This window comes from Ischnura elegans, chromosome 10 (assembly GCF_921293095.1).
Source record: "Ischnura elegans chromosome 10, ioIscEleg1.1, whole genome shotgun sequence".
In the NCBI taxonomy this organism is placed as follows: domain Eukaryota; kingdom Metazoa; phylum Arthropoda; class Insecta; order Odonata; family Coenagrionidae; genus Ischnura; species Ischnura elegans.
This window is the reverse complement of record NC_060255.1, coordinates 46,788,351-46,813,800: the sequence shown is the minus strand read 5'-3', so window position 1 is coordinate 46,813,800 and position 25,450 is coordinate 46,788,351. Positions and strand designations below refer to the sequence as shown.

General features: G+C 37.5%; 1 protein-coding gene across 1 annotated transcript in view; it reads right to left on the bottom strand.

Moving 5' to 3' along the window:
* Positions 1 to 1,212: 1,212 nt before the first annotated feature.
* LOC124166948 (neural/ectodermal development factor IMP-L2) overlaps positions 1,213 to 25,450 on the bottom strand; it is a 58,009-nt gene continuing 33,771 nt past the window's right edge. Inside the window, exons 2-8 of the mRNA XM_046544667.1 lie at positions 5,964 to 6,112; positions 5,670 to 5,712; positions 4,478 to 4,641; positions 3,184 to 3,472; positions 2,463 to 2,680; positions 1,746 to 1,868; positions 1,213 to 1,532 (exon numbers count right to left, since the gene is read on the bottom strand). Of these exons, the coding sequence (XP_046400623.1) occupies positions 1,515 to 1,532; positions 1,746 to 1,868; positions 2,463 to 2,680; positions 3,184 to 3,472; positions 4,478 to 4,641; positions 5,670 to 5,712; positions 5,964 to 6,086 (978 nt within the window). The 5' untranslated portion in view covers positions 6,087 to 6,112 and the 3' untranslated portion in view covers positions 1,213 to 1,514. The remainder of the gene's footprint in view (positions 1,533 to 1,745; positions 1,869 to 2,462; positions 2,681 to 3,183; positions 3,473 to 4,477; positions 4,642 to 5,669; positions 5,713 to 5,963; positions 6,113 to 25,450) is intronic.

The window sequence follows — 25,450 nt, the reverse complement described above, 5'->3', positions numbered from 1 at the left end:
GCATAGTTTGGGGATTATAATTTGTATCTATTCAAAGGTAGGTAGAATCCTACAGTGGGGTAACTATGGGGGGGGGATGAGGGGGTAGATCCCCCCCCCCCATAGCATCAGAGAATTCCCCAAAGTATCAGAGAAATAAAAAAGTTATTTAAAAATAATGCCTAGTTTTGAAAAATAATAACTGCATCTGCTTAAATTGAAATTTTTAGTGCCAAAATAATGTAAAATGTATATTCAGGCATGTCATCTTTTTTTTAACTTTCCCGCCCCAGGCCATCTCATCCCCCCAAAGCATACTCCTAGTTACGCCACTGGAATCCTAGAAGAGCCGAGGCAGTTTATGTCCCCAGATATGCAAGCAAGCATGATCTTCCTCTTTTGGAATAGGCTCTGCACTTATATGTATTTGAAGAAAATGTATTTGTTGCCTTTAGGAAGGCATTGTTCAAACTACCCAGGAGACCTCTCCCTTGATATGGAAAACTTAAAATGTAGTCCACCAGCAAAAGACAAAATGCTTGATTTCAGTGATAGTGGAAGGATTTAATACTAGTGATTTGAGAGTAGTTAATGGTGGAGACTGATTAACATTTCTAAGCTATTGAATAATTTCATTCAGCACCTCCATCTACATATTTACAAGCATACTGTTAAATTATTTGTGTAAATTGTTTTGCGAAAATATGAAAAATATCATCAATAACCAAGTATAGATTTTGGCAAAAGAATTAATACCAATTACCACAAAAATTTCTGTCATACATTCCATGGCAACATTTTAGTAACATCCTCGTTCTGTAGATGCACTTCAATATTCGTGGCATTTGAGTTGCCCATTTGTAATTTAGATCATTTAATAATAGATAGAACAAATAAAAGTGAACCTGTTAAGATCCACATTCCATTTTACAACCAAGACCCTATCAAATGATGGATCGAGGATTTTTACTTATTTTTTACTTGCAGTTATTTTTCCTCGTTAAATTTTGTACAAGTATAAATTTCCTGTTTTTTTTTTTTGTTTTTCCATGTATTCCATGACTTTCTACAAATTTAATTTCTCTCACCCTTCAGATGTTGTTGTCCTCCTTGTAGCTCATGTTCCTCATGATTTAGTTGGTGTAAAAATTTGATTCACTCAAACAAGATAGAGAATATTACTTTTTGAGAACCATTTTTATGTTTAGGGGGACCAATCAATGTAGAAATTAGTTCACTGGAGCAACCACCAATCATTTATTTTCACTATGTTTACATATTTGTTCCAGTTTATCATTTGAGGTTTTGGTATGGAACTTTATTAGATTAATAAATATGAAACAATACCCTCCTTTCTGATCAGTGACTTCATTTTAGGATGTTTGTTAGTTTATAAATTATAGACATTAAAATCCTTCTTTCACTACTTCATTTCATTTGTGCCTGTTGACTAGTATGATGAAAATGTTGCACAGCTGAAGACTGTTGCCAATTCTCATTTATTCCTCTTGGTCGAGTGTAGTTCTTTTCTCTTGCTAACTCTGGTCTTCACTCTTCTCAATCCATTCCAGTCACATAGAAAAAAAATATTTTTCAAAGAGGGTTCATTAAATTAGGCCACTTTGCATTCCGTCAATAGAAAATTAAATCTATATGTGGCTTAGAATGAATTAGTTAAAGTGATATTTTTAATGCCAGCGTTTTGAATTTTTTTTATCACGATACTTTCATCCCTATATAAATTATGTAGCATCATGATTACTTACTCGTACTGGGTATAGGAATGTTGTTTCTGAAGCCTTTCCAATGGAGTTTTGAACTAGGCAGGTATAACCGCCCATATCCTCCCACACCAGTTCCCTGATGAACAATTCTCCGGTAGGTAGCACCTGTCACAAGTAATAAATTTATTTTTCATCAATTGGATCTCAAAATATTCAAATGAATTTTGCCCAACAGAGGTTAAGAAATTACTAAGTAAAGTCAATTTCAAAATTTTTATATCTTGATCTGTTTACTATTTTGTCTTTAAATGGTGTACTGAATAACTTAAGTGGTATTTAGAGGAGGCAACTGACAAATGAGGTCATTTGTACCTAGAGGGAAGGGTATGGAATGTGGCTTGATGCATGTGATGCATCATATGCTTGAGTTGTGAATTTGGGTGGATACAAGTGATGCATTGCTAATTGTCAGGGATTGAATGCTTCCATTTAGAGTCATGCTTGAGGGGTTAATGCCATGTTTTTCAGAATTTCAACTAGTTGTTAGGGTTTTTTGGCACAACAATGTGAAGGTAGTTGAAGCAAAGCAGACATGAGTTTTGTGATGCTAGTGGTCCAAGCTAAGCTATTAGTAACTGCAAGCTCCTCATGAAGAAGTTATGATGTTGGGACCAATATTTTACCCCAGCAATTCATCTATTGTTCACATGCCCAAAGTTTGAACTTAGAGATAAATGAAAAATGAATTTTTGACTGTACCCTGTGTCGTGCACTACTGGAATCTCCTGTGGGTATAATTTTTCCCGTTGTATCCAGCCAGCTGACTGTTGGCTTTGGGTGTCCCTCTGCTCGGCAGCTAAGAACAACTCCCTTGCCAATGGTCTGCATCATTACTGGTAGCCATTCTTGCACCCAGGCACCTTCTCGCCTGAGCCTCTCTTGAGAAGCACTTGGACAACCCTTAGTTCTCCTCACCTCTGAAATGAATCAATTTTGGAATCTTTTACATCTCATGGAAAAGATTTGATGCAGGAAAATTATACTATTATTCTCAGTGTTTTGAGGGTATGAATTAATCTTCAAATTCTGCATAATACCATAGTATATGCAATGCTACCTTTTGTGTATCGATGGCTCAGTTCTAACAACACGTATCTCAGAAATATAAACTTTTCAGGAGAGCAAAAAAATGGTTAATTTTTTCTAATCGTACGCTAAAAGTAAAAAACCAAAAATTCATAAAACTGAAATAGAAGCATACACTTGCTAGCAAAGAGTTTTTTTATTGAATTTTATTTTTTAATGTTATTACATTTTGTTTAAGATACCTATGTCAAACCAACCAAATTTTGAGATGGGTGTTGTTAGAACTTAGCCATCGATATGTACTGTTGTAAAACTAATTTTCAAACACAGTGTTCCTAAATTTGTTCCTATAGCTACTGAATGTAAATTATTTTTAATGCTGTATTAGTCTTACCTTGAACTTGTACTATAGATGATGTAAGTGCAGTCTGGGGAAATTTATTGATCTGGTCATCATGGCTCGTAGGAGTTTTTGATGACGATGGTAAAGTTGCCAGACATGTGTACACACCCTGGTGCCTGGATGTGACGCAGGGTATGTGAAGGCGAGATGTAACTTTTACTAGACCTCCAGTGATGTGCCGCAGAACATCAGCCTCTCCAGGATAGCTGTTCCCATCAACGTCACCAACCTCATTGCCTTCAAACAGCCCTTGCATGGCGTAATTTCCAATATCTTGCTGCTGTAGAGTGAGTAATTCAGAAAAAATAAGTTCCTTCAAATTTTTAAGAATTTTTAGATGAATAACAGAGACACGTAAGTTATGTATTGCAGTTAATTAAATATGGGACTTTATGGGGCATTTTACCACTTCTCAATCTAATGTTGAGGAAAGAAATGGCTGCACTGATATTATTCAGTATTTTCCCATGAGGTAGGTCTTTTACTAAGTAGAGGGTTTTAAAATAATTTAAACCGTTTTCATAGTCGAAAAAAAAACTTCATTTGTCAAAGAAATATTTTGTAATTTCAAGATTTTTCAATATTTTCTTTTCTTTTATCAAGGAAAGAAATTGTGTTTTTATATTTCAGAAGGGGGGGGGGAGGTCTGGACCCCCTGGACCTCCCCCCCTCACTACGCCACTGACACCTGCTAAAAATTCACTATCTTGTCAAAGTATATCTAAGGAATCCCATAGGAATTTGAATGCATTAATTACTTTGAAACATTTTGGGTAGTTAATATTTAAATCAGTGCATTTGCCTCACATTCTGAGGAAGTTGGGTATGACACACTGTCAGGCAGGATCAGTCTGTTTTTCTCCATTTTGTGGCTATCACCATGAAGAAAAATGAGAAGTTAGATATATAAAACTTGGTGTGCGTATACTGTGTATGGTAACCAATGTGGTGAGACTGGAAGTTAAATCTCCTAAGGTCATGCTGCCCAGGATGAAGCTCATTTACACAATGGCAAGTGTGACCAACAGGTGGGTCACGACCCCACTTCTGATACCACTTCAGAATTAAGTTTGACCGCTAACTTAAGAAAAAGGTGATTCGCACCACCTGCGTAGCGCTGCCAGGATGATATGACACCTGTACTGATTGAACTACCAGGTTGTCAAAGGCCATAAATTATTTTTGTAATTCTCTCATTCAATACAATCTCTGATACGAATTACACACACAAAATTTTTTGTGCATTGGTTTCATAAGTCTATCCTGACATAGTATTCAGTCTCACCTCTGAAGGATAGAATATTTTTCCATCCTTAAGCCACTTAACATCAGGGGGTGGGCTGCCCAGCACTTCGCACTCCATGGTCAATGATTCACCAGCATTTGTTATCACAGAGCTGGGTGGTCCTGATGAAATCTTGACCCAATCTGAGGTCACTCCTAAGTTATCTGTGTAAATTATTGAATTAAATTATTACTTTTATTATAAAATAACAAATTAATGACAATGGCTTGAATCGTGGGCGTACCCAGCGAGGGGCAGAGGGGGGCAGCTGCCCCTCCCCCCCAGAAGCAAAAATTCTTTAAGCAAAATCAGTGCTGAATTGAAACGGAAGTATTCAACAAATTTTACTTCAAACCCATGAAAAATGATATATATTAGTATAAGATATGTAACAATAATAAAACTATTTTTCAAGGAAATAATCTCATAAATACCCCATGCCCATAGCCCATGGCTTGCCCCCCCGTAGACCATAGCTTGCCCCCCCATAGACCATGGCTTGCCCCCCCAGTTATGATCCTGGGTACACCCTTGGCTTGAATAATTTTTAATCAATTCACTAAATATTATGTAAAGAATATATATTAAAATACCCTTTGGGTAAATTATTCTGCATAGATGATTCATAAATTGCTGGCTCAAGTTGATGGAATGTCACCATATTGATAGGAGTAGTAACAACTCAATAATATTTTACATAAAGTTTATTCAACCCATCTAGTGTCAACTCTGTGTCACTATCATGAATATAACTCCGTTTTATGTACCCTTGATAATGACACAGTACATATAGTCTGTATACCGTAGGGTGGCGCACGGGCCCTCCAGCTACCTGAGTCAGTCCTTTCCTCCCCCAGGCGCTCACGGCTCAGGTAGCTGGCTGGCCATGCACCACCCTATGGTATACATGCTATAAGTGTTGAAACTGGTCAGGTTGAATAGATGTATAGAAAATTATGTACAATCCAAGCTTTTCTTATTCCCATCATCAATTAATTAGATGATTTATTGCAATTTCTCAATGGTTCTGGTGTTTTAGTGAACATGTATGCATGCTTCTATTTTTTCATTTCAAAATTAATTTTTGTATTTTTTTATTAGGCCGCCTGGTTCAAAATTATATGGTTGGCTAAAGCTTATATTTTGAATGATTGGGGATAAACTAAGTTGAGATAAATGAAAATGATCTTACCATAATTTCCACCTTCAGTCTTTGATATTGAGTTGATGGAATTCTGTGAAGAAAAAAGGAGTAATAATTAGTGAATACCTAAATTATTAATTTTTGATACAAAGATATAATATTAGAATGCTTCTTCCTGGAAAGACACTTCTTTCCTTTTTAAAATTGATCAAGCCGCACAGAGGATTTGTAGGACAATTATCCTCATTATTTTGGTGCCAACATTTATGCCATAATATGATGATATTACTGGTTAGCATAAGAAACATGAGGGATTTGATTTCAATCCTTGAACTCCCTTACCTGCTCAAATTGATGTGTCCTATGATTTCTGCCTCCCAATGCAATCCATGGAAAGGAAGTAATCATCATGAAAGCCAGGAATATATCCATGGCTTTCCTTTGGAAGGTTAATGGATGAGTCATTTTTGGTAATTGGATGTGATTCCTCACTGAAAAAAAGTGGGTAAAAATTATGAGATGGATTCCTTTGGGTTAATAAAAATTAAGAAATAAATGATTGTTTGACATTGGTGAGTCATCAAAAGTTTATGTGGTAAATACAAGTGTTATTCTGATTACATTTTCTTTTTTGAAACGATAGGACCAATGAATGAAAGAATTAAAAATTTATTTCGTATGATATCTTTCAGGTCCAACAAAAATGTCTTGCATGAGGCACTGATTTCTATCTCTTGAACCTCGTCTATTGTATTGCTGCACCCATAATTTCATTCATACATGAGAGGTAAGATTAATTCTCTTCTAAGGCGTGATTATTTAAAATTACTAATTATGGACAAATTAATTTTCATAGAAAACTGAGAATGATAGCACAGTGATGGTAGAAATAGCACTTCTGCAGTCTATGAATATGTGGCCTTGATGGAAAGAGGAATTGGAGGCTGCTAAAGGGAGTTGCATTTGAAAGAATGACAGGGTTAGAGCATGGGGTATCCATGGGCCACCCCTAAATAAATATGGGTCATTCCATACCATCTCGGACTGGGATTGATCCTTGACCTTTTGGATTTTGATGAGAATTGGTGTACATTACAGTTGATCCCTGCCTTTTGATAATTTTGTCATATGGTGGTTTTTCACACAATCTGAGTTTATTCTTTGCTTTTCAAAATTTCCCCAATTTTTTTCCATCTGCAAGTGATGTCATCAACTATGTAATCCTAAGCCTTATCCGTTGAAGAAAAATTTTATCGAACTTAGACTGGACACAGTATAGTCAGCCGCATCGTGAGACATGGTGGTCTGGAGATGAAAATCGCCAGAAGACAAGACATTATCCGTAACGTTGAAAAGGCTAGTAGATGAGAGAGTGTAGCGAAGAGCTGCATCAAACCAAAATTTAGATTGCTGACACATCATGATTTTCCTAAATTCATTGACCAAACACCAAGATGCGCATCTTATACGAGGGCGCCTAATACATGAGAATATACGATATATACTAAGTTTTATTATTTCCCTACCACGGAAAAGTTCAACAAAATAGACGAGTGTTGTCATATCCTAATATATATGTAACCATCATTACACAGGATCATCGAGGGCCCCGAGCTGCGCCTTTGTGCGCGCGCTTAGATTTTTCTTTTTGTTATATCCCTTCAGGCCCGTGCTAGGCCGCCGGGACATATCCCGGTGCGCCCTCCAACCTGGAAATCTTTGCCGCACTCCTGTTCCGAAACTGATAAATTTTACACTCAGAATACCAACGTTGAGCAGCTAACTTGATTTCAATTACGTCTCATTTAACAGTATAATTAATTGAGTAAAAAAAACAATAATATAAACTAATATAATCCATTCTGGATCATTCCGTTAGTCCTCCTCCTGAATAGTACTGGCGCCCTCTGCCCATGGTCGTCCACCGCCCTAAGAAGGGGTCCAGCACGGGCCTGTATCCCTTAGGGAAAGATTAAGGGCTCATGATCAGGTTTCATCATAAAAATCATTATAATTAGGTTTAAAAGTTAATATTTCTTTAGGCATGGGACTAGGATTAGAATAATGAATAGAATATCTCCTGTAATAATGATCACGTAACGTCATGAAAAATCCGATAGGGATCCGAAATCTCCTCTGTTTATGATAATACCTGGATTTTGTGTTTTAATGCAATAATGTTATTATTTGTGAGTTATTTCGAACAAATGTTGTGTTTGCGAAATTTTTCGAGTACCACATAAACTGCCACGGCTTCGTTTGTTAATTATAATTCACGAAAAATGGAGTGGACTGTAGAGTAAAAATCAAACAAATCATGCTGGTTTGTATCTCTTCTTATTCATGCTATCTTCTACCGATGATGTATTTATGCAACCGAAAACTTAATTGAGGTGAAAAAATCAACTTAACCAGTCCCCACGAAAATAGTAAAGTGTCCCCTGGTCAATATAGTAAATTCCTCAAAGAAGTCAAGAAAATGCATCGCCTTTTACACACACACATGTAGAAAAAAGAAACCGTTGAGCGGAAATACTCACTATATTTAGGGGGGGAGGGATAAAAGGGGGGCCCGCGGGTATAAAAAAACTTCGGGGGAGGAAGAGGGACAAATGCCAAAACTTAACACCCTAAAAATAGGCATTTACGTTCTAATTTCAAGAATAAAAATTATCATCTCCTATTTTATACATTTTAATCGAGATATAATAGATGAATTTTTATTTTCGACCCATCTAATAACTTATTGGAAATTCCAAAGTAAAATAAGAACAATACGATAGGAAATGCGAGTACGAGCATTCGATTTACCAAGTAAGATTTTATTTGATAATTGCGACCACTGAAAATATCCCACCCTTCATCTCCTCGATTCACTCGTTTGAGTTCGTCTACATTTTTAACATCAATATCTTTCATAGAGTATCCAGTTTACTTGTATTATTAGCACTCATTCCGATGCCTACTCATTACCCATTGTTTCGTTAATATCTCAAAGGCAACCGAAAGAAAGACTTCCGAGACGTAAATGTCGTGCACAGAAATCCTTTTCTTTATCACAGAACGTATTTGATCGCATTCTCATTCCGGTAGTTTTCTTCAACCCTTTGTTCTATTTTCAACCCGTATCAAACGCTGTTTATTGTTGGGACAAAATGGAAATGTCTAGAAAACGTGGTAAAATATATTCTTGTCGTCTCAGTTTCCGCTGTTTCTTGAAATCAGTGAGCGATGCACGTGACTTTTATGCTTTGAGAATACCCTCTCAGAAGATTTTATGGCTTGGGATATTATCAAGGAAATACAGAACTGAACAATTATGTTGGGAAAAAAGTGGAAGATCGCATGTTCAACGCTTCATCCTTCCTCCTCCTCTTCGTCCACTTCACCTTCTCCATTTTCTCGAAAACCCACACTTCGAAGGTCCTTAATCTCTTCTCGTCTTAAAGCACGCTTTTTCCTGAAATAGTGAAAAATGCAAGGAAAAGTAAAAAAACGAGCTTATCATAACCGGAAGAATAAAGCATGGGCGGTGATTAAGTGTGGCACGTACAATTAATATCTAAACCTAATCAGCAGCCACGCTTTATTCTACGAGTTACGGAAAGCTTATGTTTTTACTTTTTATTGCATTGGTACCTACTTCTCATGGAATAAGCGTGTTTTTAAAAGTATTTTTTTCTACTTTGTAGAGGATAATCGTGTATTCTATTAAACCAGGGCTGTTAAAGAAATTTCTGCAAAATAACTTTATAGCTAACTATATTACCGAGAAAATTAAAATGATTTTACCATATGGCAAGTTAGTCAATTAATTAGAGAAAAATGGAACAAAATTTCAAATATCTAATAATTGAATATTGTATTGCTATCATACGCAAAAAATGTACAAAATTTAGAGCCGATCCGACCAATGGGAGATGAATTACAAGATTCCATTGATGAAACGGACAGGCGAAGCAAGTTAAGACATAGCCTGTAGCAAGAAAACGCGAAAGTCACAGCACACTTTTCATAAGTTGATGACGTCGTCAGAGATCTGGCTCGCTTATGGAGAAGCTTACATTTAGGGAGGGAATCGCTCAAACGCGGCTTATGCATGAGGCCGAGGGATAGCGGAGAAGTGGCGACGCGCCCGGCATGGGTTCGTGACGTCATCGACATTTCTACGGAAGGGTCTGAGCCGTCAATTTTTCGACGAAAGTAGCTCGAAAAGTAGCCTACGGTTCGAAAAACGGAAAATACTGGTCTATTATAACTCTATTGCAGTCCACAACGATATAAAAGGGGTGAACCCATTTTGGATTAGCGATTGAAAATGTTGGTCAAATTCGATTTTTTAAGCAATCGATTTTTAATGGAAATGAAAAACTCGATTTAAAAAATCGAAATATGAGACAAAGGGACGATTAATCGAAAAATAGATGGTTATTATTTTAAACAATACAGTTTGAACGAAGCATTTTTTTATTCCTTCGAAAAACACTTAAAATACACGTTTGAGTGCTAGAAAAAAATCCCAAAAAATTTACATAGAATAAATGCTTGACTTATTATAAGTAAAAATTTACTGATGTACGCACGTTAAAGTCTATAGGGATCATGACTTGGGACACTTCGGCTTCCCTATTTTTTTTAGAATGATTAACTTATTGAGATGCTTTCTTGATGGTCCAGGGTGTACCTTTCCAATTCTATGGGCTGTGTTAGAGAAGTCTTTCCCATGGAGCGGATGACGTTTCCATAGGCCGGTAGTGATGCCGACGAGATCAAACGAAATTATCAAGATTAACGTTGAAAAATCGAGTTTGGATCTCGATGACACTCGAAGATCATGGCTCGATCTCGATTTCATCGATCTTCAACTTCTTCTTTTAATCGAAATCGATTTTCCATCATTATTTTGGAAATGCCCCCATCTACTTGCGGTTTGATGTATCCTCGAGGAGGTGGTAACTGGAACCTCTGACCATGTACGACCTTTACTCTTTCCACCTATGTCAATGTACCCATCTGCTTTTTGTCACCCTCCCAAGAGAAATCAAGAGCATCTCGCGGGTGTGGGGGGCTGCTGAGGAAAGAGGCTAATGGGGACTGGTGGTAGGGATGTAGCTTCTGCGGTGGACGACAAATGAAAAAGCGGAGTCGTGTTAACGAGATAGCGACAAGAATCAATCAGCCGATGGGGGAAGAAAATGCGAAGGGAGGGAAAGATGAAGGAGATGTGAGAAGGTCTGATCTTGGTCGCTGGAAGAGAATTGGTGAGGCATTCGTGTATATATTACGTCACCAGGCACTTAGAATGAGGCGTGGGGATTCGCCCCCTCCCGAATTTTTTCCTCTTGTGGCGACAATGCGATGCATATTCTGAGGAGACCAGTAGCATACGGGAATCTACCCTATACCACTCTATCTTTCGATATAGGTACAATTCATAATGTGGGTAAACTTTTTCGGGATTCCCACCGAGCTAAAAACTCCATTTTTGCCGACGTTAAGAGCTCCGACTGGGGGTTCATCCTCAGGGCTACTGAATTTATTTGTTTTTTGGGTACTATGCCATATTATTACAATTAATTTGGTGTATCAAACTAATAATAAATGTATTAAAACCCATAATGTTAATTCCTTAATCGCAGCTATTTGTGTCATTTGAAGTATAATCTATTTCCTTATGTAACCTTTTATTTTTCTGCGTACATTTCATAATATCTGCTAATGAAGAATGATATGTTGAACTTTCAGGACTCTGCGAACGAAATGAATATCCGTCTTAATTAAACATATGGTTTTCCGATGTGTGAGATTTGATGACAAAATACCAGTACAGGCAAGTAGCAAACATCCCAAGCACCATCCGAAGTAAATATCTGGATACTTGCCTTAACGTCACCAATAGACGCGATGTCACCAAGAAACTTGCCATACCCGCTTGTTTCCACCGGTTCATGGCTTTAGCTTAGATTTTGCCTCTCTGGTGTTTCATCGCGTTCAGTTGCAAAATCTACCGTTTCTGCAGACTCTATGTGCACTTGATTTTGGATAGGGGATAATTAAATTACAAAAACAGATGCAGAAAAACTCCTCATTTTATTATTTGTTGAATTCTGCGTCACTTTTCACTGAGATTCGTATTTGCAAACGCGTTTTAATAGTTTTATTACGATTTTAACACAGAAACAACTGTTTTTTTAGGGCGTTCGAGGGAAGACCAATTTAGTAACCAATAACTCGGAAACAAGTCATTTTACTCCAATCAACTTTAAGTATTTGTTTTATACACATATCTGCTATAATTTTTCTAAGTTTCAATAACGAATCGTTTTCTATGTCCTCAATTTTTTCTAAAAACGACACTTTGAAACTTGTAGTATTATTTTTAATTTTCTAGTTGCAATTTGGCCCGAATTGCAATACATCTCGATGGCGTGAGTAAAAAGTCGGGTGTACTTCCTTTCTGGGGAAAGGGAAGAAGGGTTCGGAGAACTAAAAGGTAAGGGTTCTGAGGCAGGATCCTTATCCTTCAACCATTGTCGTCCGGTGGGAGGCCATTAGCGGCGGATGAGGGATGCTCCCAGCGGGGGCCTCTTTGAGTGGGTGTCGGGAAATGAATGAGGCAAGCGAGGCGAAAAATACGGACCCGCATGGGAATGAGTTCTCGCAAGATCGACAAGTGGTAATAAGAGTTCTTCCGAGACTCACAGCGCGTTCGGGGTGAATCTTGAGAGGTTGCTGTCCTCCTACACCTTTGTATTGAGGTCAATCGGAAAATTTTGGCCATGAAGATTGTCAACAGGTCAAATGATCATTATCATCTTCATTGATGGCCAAAAGTGGAGTAAAAGCATTAATGAATTTCTGTTAAATGTTACTTTTTGGCAATTTTTACTCTTATCCGTTATATCCACGAAGTAATTTTACTAGTGCCTAAATTGCTGGTACTTTCTTTGACCACTAAGAGTAATTTTTACTTCACTTCAGCTGCTATTAGATTTTTCTGGTTTTGTACGAATTTGTCTCCCGTTAGCTGTTTTTTCAGTCAGTACTTGATATCTAGCAAATTACGACGGAATTCCGTAACTTTATATAGGAGCTTTAAATGTGAATGAATTAGTATCTCCAGCAATATAAACATAAGCTGCATTGGAACGGAGTGCTACAAAGAAATTCTTCTGTTATTATTTACGTTAGCGTATGATAAGCACTCAGTTTAGTCATAGGAATTCGATATTCATCTCCTCGCGCCTAATTCTCTCAATTAAAAATTTACTACAGAAAAGTTCGACTGTTACGCTACTTTTCTATCTTTCAAACGAACTAGCGATTACATTGGCTTGGTAGTGAAATTTAGAAATTGACTGATCGGAAATAATCGGTAATAAAAGTCAAAATTTTATTTTAATAGATGATTCCTTAGTTGTTCATACCTCAGCAACTGTACACGCGGCTACGCTCGAAGTCTCTTGTATATGTAGTCTGTGAAAAACTAGCATGTAATATTTCGGTGGCCCTAGTAGTGAACGGTGATTGTCGTAAATTTTTGAATGGCATCCACGAAATTATTTTTTTTTCTCGCTGTATAGAGTTGGCGCTCTATATTGCTCCCGATTAGTATCTATTATAAAGGATGTAACAGTGAAGAAATACGACGCTATGGAAAGGCTAGCGGATAGGAGAGAGGAATACAGAGCTGTATCAAACCAATCTTAGAATTGGTGACTAATGATGATGACGAAAATAATGGTGTTCTCAACGCATGCAATAGAATTCCTTTTCTGATTGATATGGTATATTTATTGAGATGACGTGATAAATATAAAAATAATCGTCAAAAATCTGAGACTGCATTTCAGTAAGGTCTGACCACTCCCTGCGATTATCCAGCCGCATCACACTTCCGAGGACAGAAGCCGACACTCTATGGAGACAGCTCCACGCCTCCAATTGGCCCATATCTGCCCTTTTTTGAGGCTGTCATCGCAAATGCTTCTCTCGGCACATAAAAAAATTGACCACCCCCCGCGTAACCCCGTCACGCTAAACGTCAGGCCTCAATCTCCTTCCTTGGCGATCATCCTCCCTTACTTTACCCTTAGCCGGACGCACCACTTTCCCTTCCCGCCAATTTACATCAAGTTCATCGGTTCGAGTACCCGGATGACCTTACCCCTCCGACGCAAAACGTCATGAGTTGAGTTTCGACGAAAAGGCTAGCGGTCGCGGCTTGCTGTTCATTATCCGTAGTGAACCACGCTGTCCATGGTGAAGGATATTTTGAATAATGCATTTCATAGATGCGGAGTAAAGTCCTTGCCATTGGCGGATACAGATGGGCGCGCGGGGGGCACGTGCCCCCCCCCCCCCCGTATTGCCAAACATTGCAGAACCACAATTATAATTTATTTATATCATAAGATGGCATTGTCTTTTAAGTGTGTGTAATAAATTTAATGAAAATTTTCTTAAACTCTGCATGTGACTTGATTATTTTTTATCAGGATAAAAGGAAAGGGAACTCAAGATATCTTTTGCGCCCCCCCCCCTCGAGTTTTTTTCTGTATCCGCTACTGGTCCTTGCCTACCACTCAAGAGGTTGCGAATTCGAGTCCCACCTGGGTAGTCTGCCCCTATCGAGGGCATGGGTGTTCATGTACGTTTGATTGTTAATCTCCTCAGTCCCGGGACATACATATCGTTGTTTTTGGTCTGAATTTAAATTTTTCTGGATAATTATTTATTTACAAAGAACAGTAGTGATTTCTGTGAATCATACTACTGTATGATGTTGTGGTTTGTCGAGAAGCACTGCACTAGTTGCAATAACGAAATTTCACTTACAATTAGTCAAGCGGAAAAAAATTCAAACGTCGATGTGTTGTATACAATACGCCAGGACAGAGGAGTTAAAGTTAAAAACCATGATTTAAAAGGCCAATGGTGCTGTTTCGATGGTTTCTGAATAAATAAATAACTATAATAATAGATTTTTACCAGTAAGGCATTTAATAGTAAATATTCGGGATAAGTTATATTACAGGAATGTACATTACACAAGGTATGTTGTATTTTATGGTGGTGATTTAAGCGGAGGCAATTTTTAAAGATTTTACCTTACCGGCGCGAATTAGCGCCTTCAAAACGTATTTTGACATAAATTTTATTGAATAATCAAATTTAATGAGATAAAAATGCTAAAGTAATCTTGTTAATCAAAAATTGGGGATAATTGCATTCAATACGTATGCAAATCAATTTTTTTTCTGTGAATCAATAGTAAAAGGTGGTATTAAGTGCACAAAAACAACTGTATTTGATTTTTAAAACGCTCCGAATAAGTATGTCTTATCAAGAAATACTGAAAAATTGTTTACTTTCGGCGTGATGTAGCGTAAAACGTGATAAATGGTAAACGTTGGCAGAAAAGAAGTTTTGTTTTAGACTAAATCGCCAAGAAATAATTTACCGAGATAAAATAGGAAAAAGTTCACTTATTGCGTGTAATCATGAGGACGTACTTATTTATGGGTTTCTTTCTAGACCCAATATCACTATCCTATTCCACTATACGATTTGTTTATCTTTGTATATCAGAAAATCGTCGCAATCGATACTTAAAGAATGAAATCTGAAGATGATCTTTTAGTGCTCGTATTTGCTTCAACTTTTAGAACGAAAAATGGTAAATGATTACAAGAGTTACGTTTGATTGAAGCATGTAGGTGTGTGAAGGTTATCTTGGTGGTGTTAAATGTGGCTGTAAGTTTTAATAATTTCTCAGGCTTTGTGTAAAGATTGCTAATCGCGGCTCACGATTTCACACTTTTAACATAAGGTTAAATACCTTTTTAATTTCCTCCAAAGTAAGCCAAAAATCTGTGCTATCAAGGCATAATTTGATTGCTCTTTAGAAAAGTTTAAGTCGTTAGAAGCCATTAAGATTACGTATGCATGTATGTCTTAATTCATTATTAATAATTTAATATTAATTAAAAATAAGTCGTTATTTATGAATTATATGGATTCTTAAGTTTGATGTCGTACAAACGAGTGCCTGGGCAATAGATTAATTTTTACCATTGAACTATTTTTGAAGAGTTCTATGACACTCTTGGCTAATCGGTGTAAAAAAAGAAGACGATTTCGATTTGATCACGCTTCCATTGAAGGGAAATCGTGTTCAAAGCTTCTTGCGTTATCTTGGACTTGCTTATTCCTTACTTAGTACGTAAATACTTTCTGTTTCATCATCTGATGTTTCGACAAAGGTCTAATGATGGCCACTGGTTTTCGAAGCTCTTACCACATTCTCTCAGACATTGACTATTCAATGTGCGGTACCTATTCATATGATTACGCCAGTTGCAATGCTGCTCTCTGGTAGCAGCGAAAGCCGGCTGTCTAGAATCCTCGGCCAAAGACCTTAGCGTATTGCATTGAGATTCTATTAATCATTTATTAAACTATGTCTCTTTAGTTTTCCCACAGTCGTTTACGGTTGAGTCCGTGCTGATAGATCGAATTCATCTACAGCAAATGCCTCTTGCAGCATCTAATGCCATTCGGACTGTAATTCATCCGTGTGCCTTATTAATCGGGGTTACTGGAGGTCATTAGAAGGAAAGGATCCCATACTGAATCACCTTGAGGTCAACTACGTTTCTCCAAGACTACTCGTGGACTGATCCAGTGGTATTTCACCTACTGATGCCTGCTGAGTCTCGGTAGTTGTGACCGTCGATCAGGCATTCATGGTTATTGCGACTTTAGTAATTAACAATTAAATTCAAACTTATGCTTGAAGTGCTGAAACATATTTTGTTAGGAATTTTGGTCGAGGAGTTTTTTGGAGATAAAAATTCTCGAATCAAATTTTTATTTACCGTCTATCGTATTGGTTATGATTGAGTAAATCTTCAATGGAATAATTGATAACTGTATTATATAAATTTATAAAAATACCATATCGTAACCATTTTTATATAATATAAAAACACCTATGGCATACTAACAATATCTCTCAGAAATTTATTTCATTGCATCAGCCAAATGATATTTTCAGGTGTTCTCCTAAGTTGAGAATCAATTGGCAATTTAGTGCGTTATAAATGGCAATCAGCGTTCACACATTTTATTACGTACTTATACTCAAAATTCACTTTCATGTCTCTTTATATTTTTTTAGTATTAGTAAATCTCCAGCATTGCAATGGTGATGTGAAATTTTTGGATTAGGTATCCGAAGCTTAGAGGAATAATTCGAGGTTTTTGGCAGCCAGAAGGGTAGTTAAATTCTTGAGAATGGAAAATCGTCTTACGTCACAACATTAGGTTGATGATCTGATAGTTTCCCCATACATTGATGACGTTGTTTCGGTGAGTCTCATCAAATTGTACTCTGGCTTCCTCGCACTAGTTACTCCAGATGCATGCTTCGACGTTATTTTTCCTCTTTGTTCACAAGACTCGGAGATCCCATCAATGATGTAATCTCCGGTAATTGGATTTGTACGGCTGCCCTGGCTTGTATACAACGGAAGTCGAAGGGGGCGAGTATCGTGGGAGTAATGAGGGCGGGTAAAGGCTTGAAAATGATGACTGAAAGAACGGCTTTCCTCTATTCAGAATTTTTTTTCTTTACTTCAAAACGAAAAGTTGACTGGCATATGTCTTTTGGTGCTTAATCATGTTGTTACGAAATTCCCGAAGTAAAATATACTGACTCTCCCCTGATTTTTTCCTAAAAAATCGTCAATTCCAACCAACGTTTTCACATCATCCTTTCGTATATCACTTTAAAAGTATTGAAGAGGAAAACTACGTAACACATAAAATTATTTTTAAAATATTTCAATAATTATTTTTACAGCGAATTTATTATGAAAGAACGCAGGAAAAATCAGTTATTGGTGACTTGATTTCCAAAATGTTCCAATCTCGGGTGAAGTTTTTGGGTTCTCCCAGATAAAAAACTGCGAGGTGGCCCAGGGAAAGGAAATGGCCACCCCACCCTGAATATGTGGTATCGCACGCCTTTTTGCTTGGTCTGGGGTGAGCTCTATCCTCCATACCCATCCAAATGAACCTAGGGGTTGGTTTAACCCTGAGAGCTGAATTGCATGAAAAATTCGGCATTCATTCTGATTCTTTCGTCACCAATCATGAGCGTACCCAGCGAGGGACTGGAGGGGGCAGCCCCTCCCAGAAGCAAAAATCGCAAGTGTCTTTAAGGAAAATAATATTTTTTCAAGCAAATAATTTTAAAAACTAATAAAGAGCAGTTACAGTTTCCTTAAAATATTGGTTTCATCCACCTTTTCTATGCTTAAATATTACCTACAACTTGAACATCCATGGCTTGCCCCCCCCCCCAGTTTTGATCCTCGGTACGCCCTTGTCGCCATAGGCTAGCAACAACTAAAATTACTAGCTAACCATACCAAGATCAAACAAAAATCGTTGCCTGAGTCACTAATTTCTTCACTTACTCGTGTAGGTATCCGCAAATAGTAACAACCATTAGGCAATCCAGGACGATCTACCACTCTTTAATAACTAACAGCGAACTGTCGCTGACACTATTAAAATTGAGTTGAGATGTTCCTAAGCTTCTTTGATACATCTTCCGGAACTTATTTATTCATTTTATTTAAACAAATTTTTAAAAAATCCAGTAGTTTATCATTCATGATTTACTGACACTGCGTTCAAAAACTACTACGTCGATGCGCGCTCAATGCATTCACCGTAATTCAAAATCTACTAAATCCCACGCTGGTTTTCCGTCAATTGAACCAGATTCTGTTATCATTTTTTTCTGTGAAAGCCGCCATAGACCTGAAATAGATCTGGAATCTCAAGCTAATAGCATCTTACGGATAAATATTGCTATTTTTTCTATTATCTGACTTTCAAATTTGCCCCTATTTTCTCATCCTTTCCGTACACTTTAGATTCAGCACCCTCCTTTGCCGATATTTAGCCTCAATATAATCCTTATCGAGTAATTAATCTAATAAAATGGTCTAAAAATGCTAAAATAATCTTTTTAACAGAAATTTTGGAAAAACATTGAGTTAAATTCGTGCATAAAATCATCTTTTTATGGCGAGGGAACTAAAATCATGAACGGTGGTATCAAATGCACAAAAACGACTGTATTCGACTGAAAAAACATACCTTATTAAGAATTATTGAAAAATCGTTTAATTTAGTCGTGATGTAGGGTGAAACCTGACTGATCGTAAAGCTTGGTCGAAATGAAAGTTTTTTTTTAAGATTAAATCGCCAAGAAATACTTTTTTGAGATATCACACGGGATAAAACTTCAGGTAATGTGTATAATCAATTATTTTCTCAGCCTTTCCCTCCATTTTCCTTTCAGTACACTCCTCTACGGATATCTAGCCTCCGGTTTTCTTGTTACCCAGCGGATCACCAAGGGCACTGCTTTTGAACTCCATTTATTAGGAGCATCTCGAATAATGACGCATTGCCGCTGAAGCGTGGGGTGAGTTTTTTTTTTCAATATTATTTATCGAGTGAAAGTGAGTTTTGAAGCGGGAGAATTGGCTTCCGACAGTCGCTTCCCGTGGTAAAAATGATTGCGACGTTGGATTTAAATAGGAGGGGGTTTGCAGGGTAGGTTAAGGGTTGCGTGGAGGTTTAGGGGCGGGGGGAGAGAAGAGGACAGGGGTGAGAGGTTAGTTATGAAAAAAACGCCTCCACAATTCGAAAGCGTCACACGCCTTTTCCATCTCGATCAAACCATTCGCGAATTTCGCGGAAAGAGGGAGTGTGACCGAGTGGCAGAGGCTAGCGGAGTTCAAATAAAAATAAATGATAATAAATAAATGAAAGCCGGAGACGGTATTTCGCATCGTTCCGATGGGAAATGGGCGTGACACAGCAGATGCTGTTGCCTCGTCCCACACCACTATTAATTTAAAGGTTCAAGAGTGAGAATTGGTCGGAAGGGCATAGGGCATCGGACACTGTTGCCCCTTGTCACGTAATGTGCGTTAGAAGTCCCTCCCCTAAAGGGAGAAGGGGAAAAGGTTTCGCGCGGCCCACGGCGAGTGTAGTGATGGAAAAATATCGGTCAAAATCGAAAATTCTTCGATCAATCGATTTTTAATCGAAACGAAAAGCTCGAATTTTCAACTAAAATCGAAATTTGAGCCAGAAGATCGATAAATTGGAAAATATCTACGGTTCATTTAAAAAAATGCAGTTTTTACAAAACCATGTATTTATTCATTCGTAAAACTCTCAAATACACATAAGATTGGTAGAAAAGAATCCCGAAGAACCTCGAAGAGTATTCGATCACAACAAAGCTCTCGAGTATTCGAAGAGTGCTCGAGAACTCGATCTAGATTTCCGGGATCTTTAACTATTAAAACTCGATTTTAAATTTTAATCGAAATCGATTTTTCCATACTTGAATTATTATAAGTAAAACTTTACAAATGCACGCACATTTAAGTTTGGGGATCACCGCTTGGAACCATTCAGCGTAACTAAAATTTTTAAGAAAGATTAACTTGTTGAGTTGATTTCTTGATGATCGAGGGCGTGTCTTTCCAATTTTACCAGTCTTAGAGAAAAGTTCTCTCTTGGCCTGCGCTCATCGAGCTGACTACCACGCTCTTCTGAGACCAAACGAAATGGCCAAGATCGGCGTTGAACAATCGAGTTTGGATAGAAACTCGAAGAGTACGGTTCGATCTCGATTTCCTCAATGTTTGACTTTTAAATCTCGATTTTAGATTATGATTGAAATCGATTTTTCCATCATTAGGCTAGTGTTTCGGACCATCACGCGGTACGATCAGCTGAATTTGGGACAGCCAGGTTTGGTTATGCAATTGACAAGGTTCCATTGATAAATTTGTGGAAAAATGCACCTTGCATGGAGTAGAAATGAGAAGATGAAGTAGGCGGAGAGGAATAGGAAATACGAAATGCTACAGTTCAGAACTCTCCGGCGATAGATGGTTACACATATTTTTTTCTCCCAAATTTTTCGTAGCTACTCAAGTTATTACAAATAAATAATCAACGTTATTTTTAAGTTGTCTTCAAGTTATATCAATCATCAAATATACGTATATTCGACCAAAGTATCATTTCCATTGGCTCCATAGCAATGGAAAACTCTACCACATGGTGGGCGAGAGATGAAACATGATGAGGAGATAGTGGGTTGATATGGTACTAATCAGATGGCATGGGTACTAATCAGAGAGCTGTTTTGAGGGAAAACCGTAGGAAACCGGGAATTCAGGAGGAAGAGAATAGGATTAGAGGACAGAATAATTGGCAATAGGTTTTATTTTGAATAGGAGAGAGATGCGCAATTCCGAGAGGATAGTCGGAGTGATTCGCTAAATGATACATCAATACCTGTCACAATCATCAGTGAAAATGATTGAATTTTACCGAATCCCTATTACTTAGAATAAGGGTCTTCAATCTTCATTATTAATGTTTGAAATCGCACTAATAAATTCATATTTTAACTCAGGCTCTGATGGAAACTTCTGTCTTGTTTTGACTGACCAAACGTTGCTTTGACAAATACTATCATAGTAATTAATTATAATTTATACTTAAGTTGTTTTTTACCACGTCTACTTTTTATTTTCTTTCACTTCTTGAAATTAAGCGTACCATATACAACTTTGTAAAAAATGCCATATGGAAAAACTCCATTTTGGCACAAAATCAGAGGAAGTATTAGGCGATAGTTGATTACAAATAAATAATTTTTTCTCTCAAAATTTTCATTACAACTCAGGGTATAACTATGATAACAATCTATGTCATTTTTTAAGTAATCTTCATGTTGCATCAAACGGCAATTCAACATATATTTGACCAAAGTAACACTTTTGTTGGCTCAATTGCAATGGAAAACTCTACTGAAAAAAATTCCTTCATCGACAGAGTTGAGTTATGAATATGGTCCTCATTTGTCTTCGGATCCCAATATATTTTTAAACGAAGGGATAAATATAATTACATATGTTCCATTTCACACCTTTCATCTATTTCAAAATTTATGAAGATCTCAGCTGTCAATGCTATAAATCAAACTTTTATCTTTACTTTTCAAAAATAAAAATAAAATAATTTCTGCTCGCTATCATGAACAGGATTGCTACAAAATCCCAAATTTAAATTCCCAAGAATTTTTCGGGCAGAAAGAATGATCCTTTTTATCAGGGTAATAAAGGGCCTGGTGAAAATATATTATTCATATTAAGTATTTATGAGTTAAAAATCTTAAAAAGTAAGGTTACCTAGACGAAACTCTATCAACGGATGTACGATAAAGGATTAAAAAATGGATCAAATTAAAGTTGGTTGATATTGGCTGCAGATTAAATCGATAAGTGCAATGTCGTATTTCCGCCGCTGCGTGAGATTTTGTGTCAAGGCTACCCTCCCCGTGCACGTAACATGATCTTTATGCTATTATCCTTCCTTTTTTAGTTTTTGGCGTCCATGAGTTTTGCATTTATCTGAGGAGGTAATTTTCGAGAATGCCACCGATGTTGGAGGGGGAAATTTACCCTATTGACTCACTCGTCTACTCTCTTTCTCTCTTTCCCATGATTCATCGCGTCATCTGTCAAAGAGACTGAATGGGCATGTGCCTTGAACCGCGATCAAGGAGTCGGACGTCGAGTTCTCCCGACGTCACTGCTCTCCCGTCGCCGAAGGGAAATTTTTATTGGAGAGAGACGACCATGAGAGTGGAGAGAGTATAGGGCTAGAATAAAAAAATGCCTCGACGCAAATTGTATTTAATCTGATGAAAAATCATAAGAGAGATTGTAAGGTACGTTTTGTAAGATATTTAAGGGCATTGTAGAGAATTTTCGGAAACCGACGGGATGCCCTCAAAAGCGGTCTAAACCGGGACTGTCCCGGCCAAACTGGGGCGTTTGGCCACTTTAAATATACGTCTTTTGAGGAACTGTATTCGCGAACGTTCTCCCTTCGCGTGTAAGAGACCAACGGCATGGACTCTGTCGCACCATGCACGCCGCCGCAAACGAATTCATACCGTCAGGACACACGTGTAGGCTCCAACACTCGTCAGAATACATCTCTATGCCTCGAAGCCTTATTTGAATTCGCAAGAAAATCTTCTGTTATTCATTCAGCTCTGGGCACAATCAATTCGCTGCTGTTTGGAGCAAAATCAATCACTCAGGTGTTAAGGATACGAGGCGGATTTACATTTTTTCTAGGCTATATCAGCAAACCGTTGAAATGAAATATAAACGTCACTTGTGTTGATTAATCTATGGGTGTTTTTTTAAGCACACACTTATGTTTGTAATCATTCCTGTCATTCTATTTTAAAAGCAAGTTGAAATTCAGAAATTCTTGACCTACTTTTTAGGAGTAGAATATGGAGTCGCTTCATTCAGGCTAAAAATTGAATAGCACCCCCTCTCCACTTTTTCACCTTTTTTAAACATGACTTAAAATTTTAGGGAGATGAGTCACAAGAAGATCCCTAAAGGTTAATACAATTTCTGTCATTCAGATTTTAATGATATTAGTGGAACATTTATTGAAATCACTTTTCCATTGCATTTATTTTTATAAATTATTAAAGGATACAATGCTTGTTTCGTTGAATGTGGAATTTCTTCCGTGGAGTTCCGCGATTTTCTTATCCATGTGTGGCATTTTAATCTTTATTTATATTGTGCATATTGTCCGATAAGGCTTTTTTTAACTTCACCTTATGTCTCATCCAATGTGTAACATCGTTTCGGACGTGAATTAATTATTAATGTTCAGAGACCCATTAAGTCATTTCAAGATTACCCTTCCGGCACTCAGCAAATTCCCTCACCATTTCTTGACGCCCTAACCGATTACAGGCCCACGTTCCAAGTGCACCAGACAGTATTTATATCTCACTTTCATTTTCCGGGGACGTGCGCTCGGCCGCAAACCTCACTGCTCAATGTTCTGGCTAACGGCGGGTTTATTAGGGAGAGTAAAGCTATATCTCACTGCCGTCAAAGTGTGAGAGAATGAGTGCGACTTATTACCGGATGCCAGATTGTTGGCACTAGTTTCCATTTCTGTTCAGGGTTAACACCATTATCGATGAGCTCCCGTTGCTTACTTTCATGTCTACTCAATGGAGGACCGCAAAAACTCGTAAGAGAGGGAGGGAGTTCCAATGAAAAAAATTAAAGAGTTTGGGTCTTTAGGGAAAGCATTTTCATATACACTCCATTTAATCCATTACCTGAGCACAAATACTAATAGACTTAAAAAAAAAAAGAGATCAGGACTGCGCCACTTAAAACAAATACTTTTTGAGTTTGCTACTAAAACACCGTTGCGACATCCATCGAGGCTTCTCAACAGAATAAGAGTCCAAAAAAGGTGGATGATATGATCTAAATATCTTAAATCCAACATTTTTTCCACCAATTGTGCCGATAGTAGTGCCCCATTCATATAACTGCAACGCGATTTGACTCCCACTGCGGCATCAATTTGCTAATAAAACAATTAATGAGGTTTGTGTTTTTGTAATACATACTTTTACTGACAGTAAATTCCGCTATAGATGTGTGAATCGTCATAAAAAATCAAAACTAACAGATCTATGAGTAGCAGTTTCCGCGACCTCGTAACTTAATAACATAACCTCTTAACGTAACTTAGGAACGGTTTGTTTGGATACGCGAAAGACGCGATCTAATGTTGTTAACCTTAATAATTGAAAAGTCGCTAAATATTATGTGATTTCGCTAAATTTTCTTCTCCAATCCAACAGGAAGTGACGTAGAACATCGCTGTCTCCTGAATTACACATAATTTTGATAAGGCATCGATAAAAAATTCATTGACAGTGCCATAGGTTTAACATCCAATTATCCCTGATAGCTTTTTATGGAGAGGACGTACCGTTTGGAAGCATTCTGCTTCTTTCTCTCTCCAAAGAAGCGATGAGATTTGCGTTCTTGCAAAACTCCAGAAGTGAGGAATGACAGAAGTGCAATTTCAATCCTTTGAGGTAGTCTCGTAACCGAGTGTCGATTACTGGAGCCCCTACGCGGATGTCCAAAATAGAATGCTTCCAGCCATCTCAAAGGTCTCAACCGGCATCCTTAAGACATCCCAAGCCGTAACCGTGAAGCACGTTTAAAGATTCGTAGCCTTCCATTCTATGAGTTGGAGATAGCCCAGATTGGCACAGGTCAGCGCTCTCTGGTGAGATATAGAAGTGGATCTGTGCAGATTTTAGGAAAATCCCTTCCTGCCATCTTCCCAGTGGGCGATAACATTCACATAATTAAATTGACGTGCCCTGGTAAAAAAATACAATTACTTAACGAGGAGATCAAAAACTTTCCCAACGAAATATTATGAGAAATAAATATTTTAGCTTTTCACATTGTAATAAATTTCTCTCGGGCTTCCCACCGTGTGGTGAGCCATATCTATAATGAAGTTTCGATAAACTCCTTGATTTCCATAATCGATGCATTTTTAACTTTTCGTGTAACTAGGTGTAAATTCATGGTTTAAATATGGTAAATATATCATTTTTATAATGTCCATGCGGTAGTGATCTCTGGGTGATCGGTCGTCTGGTAGAATAAATACTGTGGAAATGACGAAGTTAGTGGTGCTTATTTAAGCGATATGTATTCACACTTGAATATATCCAAACCAAAAGAAATATTTATAAATGTTGTTAACACTAACGTGGAAATCGTACACGAAAAAATCTATTTTTGTTATCGCCGAACTTTTTTCTGCTATCAACTAATTTATTTAAC